This window comes from Oncorhynchus tshawytscha, linkage group LG01, assembly GCF_018296145.1.
Source record: "Oncorhynchus tshawytscha isolate Ot180627B linkage group LG01, Otsh_v2.0, whole genome shotgun sequence".
Classification (NCBI taxonomy): Eukaryota; Metazoa; Chordata; class Actinopteri; order Salmoniformes; family Salmonidae; genus Oncorhynchus; species Oncorhynchus tshawytscha.
Window position 1 is genome coordinate 27714409 of NC_056429.1, and position 6490 is coordinate 27720898.

At 45.7% G+C, this 6490-nt stretch overlaps 1 protein-coding gene across 6 annotated transcripts in view; it reads left to right on the forward strand.

Moving 5' to 3' along the window:
• prrc2c (proline-rich coiled-coil 2C) overlaps positions 1–2098 on the forward strand; it is a 45230-nt gene extending 43132 nt beyond the window's left edge. For all 6 annotated transcript variants that reach the window (XM_042319829.1, XM_042319835.1, XM_042319833.1 and 3 more), the window contains exon 32: positions 100–2098. In XM_042319829.1, the coding sequence (XP_042175763.1) occupies positions 100–357 (258 nt within the window). In that variant the 3' untranslated portion in view covers positions 358–2098. The remainder of the gene's footprint in view (positions 1–99) is intronic.
• The last annotated feature ends 4392 nt before the right edge of the window (positions 2099–6490 follow it).

Genomic DNA, 6490 nt, shown 5'->3' on the forward strand with positions numbered 1-6490 from the left:
CTGGTGGTGAAATCCTGATGTATCCTAAATGAATCCAGCAGTACGACGTGATTGATTTGATAGCTGTATTAACTGGTTGATCTCCTGTCGGTTCCTCAGGCGAAGCAGCGAGCCGAGGTGCTCCAGTCAACTCATAAGTTCTTCTCAGAGCAGCAGCTCAAGGCTCCGTCAGTCTCCAAACCCACTCGTCTCGACCAGGGGGGATGCAAACCCCCCCTCGACATCCTGCCCCCCAACCACCAGACCATAGGAGTCGTGGAGCGCCCTGAGCCCGACAAATCCTCTCTGTCGGTGGGCAAGCCCATCCGGACCGGCCCTATCAAGCCCCAGGCCATCAAACCAGAGGAGGGGAAGTAGAGCCTCAACATTCTCCACAGAAGGAGAGGTGGAGAAATAATCCAGCTGCTCCACTCATTCACACAATCACTCGCTCTCACACATCACCCGTGCTGTTGTTGGAGAGGGGGAGGGAGAGAAAGGGAGGAGAGGTGGGGTGTATAAGTCTGAATGAGAGGGCTACTGTGTGTGCTCCAACCTCCCACCTCTCTCTCCCCCTCTCCTTCTCTCCTGTCCTACACTATTGGGGGTCTGTGTGTTTTCGGCGGAAGACAGTGCGTAAACTGTACTTCAAATGTCTACCGTGATGGTAGAAAAAGAGGGAGCGAAAAAGAAAAGATATGAGATTCGCTGCTGATTTTGCCATTTTTATAGCTCTATGATTTCGGTTCCTTTCCTTTTCTCAGTTGAATCACATGAAGACAGGGCTCTCCTTTTTGTTAACAAAAGAATGTATCAATCTTTTGTTTTTGTAGTTGAACAATCTTATTTAAAGCGATGTCTTTTAGTGAAGCACAGACACGTTCTATTCACCTGTCTGTCCTCCTCCCATCATTACTAACACAGAGCTATGTGAGTGTGTACAATCTCTGCATGATCACCACACACCTTCCCCTTAGTGCTCAAAGGTTTCACCAATATTACTTCAAGAGAAACTATGAAGTAATTCCGTTTTTTTGTTTGTTTTCCTAGAGAGGAAATGTAAGATGCAGCAGTTGATTGCTTGATCGATTGAGTTATTGATAAGTCTGCCTTCCCTCCTGCTTTCTGCTCTCATTTCTTTGCCTGACATGGTGGTGTATGGGGGTGTGTGTGTGTGTGTGTGTTTTTGTGTTTTGCGTGTTGCACACATGGGCAGGCTATTGCCCGGTTCTCTGTATCTTTAGCCAAAGGTTGAGCAGCGCAAAGATGTCAGAGCCTTCGGAAATTCCCGTTGCTATGGCAGCAGAGTGGAAGGGGAGTTATTATGGGTTGTCGGCAAACCCTGAATCCAGTCTAGGGATACGTCTCACACACTCCCCTCTTCCATTTCCCTCCCTGCCTCCCTCAAGAGTAAGGAGAGTAGAATACACCTATAATACACTCCTCTACCACCGTTCACACACCCATCCTCAGTGTCTCTCATACACACACTTTACTGTCGGGCACCCTACCCTGCTGCTACTGACAGAAAGAGAGAGTGAGTACTGGTGCCCTTAGCCAGGACACACAGCAGGAAGGGCTAGAGAGTGGGGGTTTAATTTTAAAAACTGTAGAAACAGAAAATCATTCAGTGTAACCCTCACCAAGAGGAAACAAGACTGACTGAGAGGGGGAGGAAGAGAACAGCATGAGAAAAAAGCCTCGAGTTGAACTGTAGTCTATGGTTCTGCTGTGGTCCGTGCAGAAGGACAGGTGTTTGTGTTGAGAGGAGCGCTCGCCCCTGTCTTCTCCTGTCTCTCCAACTCACTCAGTCTCACTCAAGCCTACACTGCTCACTCATCTCGGGTTTACCATGGTGAGAAGGGTCCTTCAGAAATGTACAGTAGTATGCTCCCCTAGTGGGTAGGGGGCTATGGAGCCAGTTGCCCCACCCCACTCTAACCAGAACATGGAATGAGAATTGTGTAGGAGGGAGTGGTGGAGGGTGTGATCATGATGATAATTAGTTAAGTTTTACTTGTACAGGGGGTACATCGCTGTATTAAAATATGTACGGTCTTATTTACATTCTTGGTTTGGTTAAAGAAACTAATAAAATAATATGCTGTTAAAAAGTGAACCTGTGACTGGTAGTTTATTCTTCGGTCTTAACTCATAATTCAGTCCAAAGAACCAACGTGTGGTTGCAGATGGCACCACTAGATGTCAGTATCAATATGTGAATATCAAGATGAATACCGTAGGAGGGAAAACGCAACATTTACCCACAGATGGGAGCCAGATGTCTCTCAGGATGCATAAATCTGACGCATCTGTTCAGAACTTCCACTCACCACAAAATATAGTGAGGAGGGGAAGTCCAGTGGCGGGAAGTGGGAGAAGAATGGAGCTTGATAAATCTTCCCGACATTCAACACATTTTCTCATCAATGGTTCCCAAAACTAGAGTTTGTTAAGAACACTGCACAAAGTTTTGTAGACTTTACCCTTTGCCAAAGTTTCCCTCCAGAAATGGTTTAGGAGTGCATGGGAAATTTTTATTGCATGTGCGCACTTCACAGAGAAGGCGTTCCCTAACGGAAATATGCAAATACATGCTAACAGTATCTCACTAGCTTGTGCTCGTCTCTGCCCACTATGCTTCATTTGCTACCATTGGAAACAACACCAATGAGATATCTTGAGATAGTTACCAGTGTCTTTGATTTACCTAAGATCAATGTGGGCTGTTGAGGCAGCCTTATGTCATAGCGGCAGGTAGCCTAGTGGTTAGAGCGTTGGGCCCGTAACTGAAAGGTTGCAAGATCAAATCCCCGAGCTGACAAGGTAAAAATCTTGTCTTTCTGCCACTGAACAAGGCAATTAATCCACTTTTCTCCGGTAGGCCGTTGTCAATAACAATTTGTTCTTAACCGACTTGCCTGGTTAAATAAAAATATAGCCTAGACGTAACATAGTAAATGTAAATCCGGGACACTCAAATTAGTATTTGTTACGTTTTGTATGGTTACTTAAGGCAAATACGAAAGGAGGATGGTTGGTTGTTTCACGTGAATGCCTAGCAACCCAAAGGTTACGTGTTCGACCCTTATCATGGACATTTTTATCTAATTAGCATGTTAGCTAACCCCTAGTCCAATTAACATTAGCCAACTAGCCAACATTAGCGACAACAAATTGGAAAAGGTAACGTAACACATACGTTTCTCAAATTTATAACATATTGTACGAATTGCAATTCGTAACATGTCATATGAATTGTAAATCTTGGTCATCCACAAATTAATACATAACATGCGAAACGTAACATCATACTGTGCATGAGGAGTGGATTGGTTTTATGTACCGAATAATACGAAATGCTCTGAGACCAGGTTGGTTGGGGACTTCATCCTCTTTCTCAGGCAGAAACAACACTGCTCACATACACTTTGCATCCAGGGAGGGAGGAAAACCCAGAGGCCAGGATTTAGTAGGAATGTGGATGATCTCAACTGTTTTTCCCCATTTCAGTCCTAATATTGCCTTATGTTGAAGTGATTCTCCAACAGTCTGGACCCGCTTCATTCAGGAGTCCCTTTTACTAAAACATGAGGTTTATGAGACAATGTTGGGTTAAACCAAAGCTTTTATTCATCACAATATTTTTGAAGCTGTCAATTAAAACTATTTTACTTAAAGGGTTCTGGACATAAGTAGGGAATGGGTGTAATTTGAGAAAGCGCCATTGTAAGAGTCATGTGTAAATTAGCAGCTGGCAGGGTGAGGTCTGGTATGTTAGGAAGCCAACCCCAGAAAGAGGGAAGTATTCAGGAGGCTACCCCACATCAAACTCTCTCTGCACCCCCGGTGGCCTAACGATGAAGATAACCCATGAAGACGGGTGGTATCGCTCTCATTCCTCTACCTCTCTCCTTACAATTAAACACAACGGCGTTCCTCATTTCCTGATTCAGTGGAAATACTTCTGTCTCCCGTCCACCCACGTGTATGTTTGGAGAGGGTACCGGTAAACATGTTATTAATGATGTCTGCTTCTGAAGGCTGAGGCATGAGAAATCATGCCTCTCCTTCCTGATGAGGAACCAGCCATCAGACACACCAGTCTGGTCACTTACACATACCAGGAATGACTGACTTGAGGGACTTTCACACTGCATCCCATTCCCTGCTGTTTAACAGCTAGACAAAGATGAGTGATGATGATAACACTGTTATAACACCATGCATTGATTCAGCTGGCAGCCAACAATAATTGAGAAAATGCTCCAGTCAAGTTAGTTACACAACATCTATCCAGGTACTGCTATGTGGAGAGAGCATTCTAGGAATTGGGAGGGCAATGGCTTTCATGGAACTCTGTAAACATTATGAGCCTCAGTCCATAGAAATATCTTTGTGAGGAGGCTAGTAAAGGTAGAGAATCCTGTTAAACACAATTGTAATCACTGGACTTACATTAGGCAGGCCACACAGACACATCCAGCCTATGTTAACATCTGTGTGTGTGCACGTGCATGCTTGAGTGAGTGTCACATCTGCCTGTCTACATAAATACCTGAAATTAAAGTAACTGTCCAGCGTTTCCAAATTTCTATGAAATATGACTTATAATTAATTACATTATGAGTGAAATGGTGTGGGCGTATCCAGTTCATTAAAAATATGAGTGCTAGTAGACCGCTGATTGGCCAGCTCATCCTCCTAAAGGAGTATGACATCATACTCTATAAGGAAATTAAGCATTTATGAACTTTTAAAAGTGAGATTTTCACTGGACAATTACTTAAACGTTGTTTACTGTGTGTTTATCATAGACTGTAAAAAAGATATACAGTACATTGTTTTGTTTGGTTTGTGTTTTGGCATAGTGTAGAATATATGACTACTTCTCCGATTGAGGAGACGATCTGTTTACAGCCATGTTGTGACTGAAAAAACACACCACCGGATAAATTAATTAACAGACATAGACCCATGATGAAAAAAGTAAAATGGAAAGTTTTATTTCCCTCAACACCTTCCATTTTACTGTTAGTGATTATCATTGACATACTTTTTTTCAGATTTAGAATGAGAATGTGTTTTGGTACATAGCAGTCTTATCTGGTGATATATAACAGGGCTGAAGGAGAGATAGGAGCGCTATTGATAAAGTGCGCTTCAGAGAGATATGGCTTTGACCTCTGCTGACCTCCAGGTCAGGAGGAAATGTCCCAGTTATCTTGTAAAGTGACCAGTGATTCCATGTCTATGTACAGTACATGGGGCAGCAGCCTCTAAGGTGCAGGGTTGAGTACCTGGGTGGTAGATGGCTAGTGACAGTGGCTAAGTTCAGGGCAGGGTACTGGTTGGAGGCTGGCTAGTGACAGTGGCTAAGTCCAGGGCAAGGTACTGGGTGAAGGCTGGCTAGTGACAGTGGCTAAGTTCAGGACAAGGGTACTGGGTGGAGGCTGGCTAGTGACAGTGGCTAAGTTCAGGGCAGGGTACTGGGTGGAGGCTGGCTTGTGATGGCTATTTAACAGTCTGATGGCCTTGAGATAGAAGCTGTTTCTCTCTCGGTCCCAGCTTTGATGCACCTGTACTTACCTCGCTTTCTGGATGATAGCGGGGTAAACAGGCCGTGGCTCGTCCTTGATTATCTTTTTGGCCTTCCTGTGACATTGCGTGCTGTAGGTGTCCTAGATGGCAGACAGTGTGCCCCCGGTGATGTGTTGGGCAGACTGCACCACCCTCTGGAGAGCCCTGCGGTTGCGGGCAGTGCAGTTGCCATACCAGGCGGTGATACAGCCCAACAGGATGCTCTCAATGGAACACCTGTAAATGTTTGTGAGGGTCTTAGGGGCCAAGGCGAATTTCTTCAGCCTCCTGAGATTGAAGAGACGCTGTTGCACCTTCTTCACCACACTGTCTGCGTGGATGGACCATTTCAGATTGTCAGTGATGGGTATGTCGAGGAACTTGAAGCTTTACACCTTCTCCACTGCGGTCCCGTCTATGTGGATGGAGGTATGCTCCCTCTTCTGTCTCCTGAGTTTGACTCTGAATGGTTAAACCCTTAGCCTACAATTTCCGCACACCCGCAGAAATCGAATTAACATAATTTAAAAATCCCCATAAAATCCGCCTGTTTAGCCTCCCGAGTGGTACAGCAGTCTAAGGTACTGCATTGCAGTGCATGAGGCGTCACTACAGACCCAGGTTCAATCTCAGGCTGTGTCACAGCCGGCTGTGACCGGGAGACCCATGAGGCGGCGCCCAATTGTCCGGGTTAGAGGAGGGTTTGGCCAGCCGGGATGACCTTGTCCCATCTCGCTCTAGCAACTCCTTCTGGCGGGCCGGTTGCATGCTGACTTCGGGTTGCCAGCTGGACGGTGTTTCCGCCGACACATTGGTGCTGCTGGCTTCCGGGATAAGCAAGCAGTGTGTCAAGAAGCAGTGCGGCTCGGCAGGGTCGTGTTTCAGGGGAGGCATGGCCCTCGACCTTCCCTACGGACTCGGGAGAGGCGGA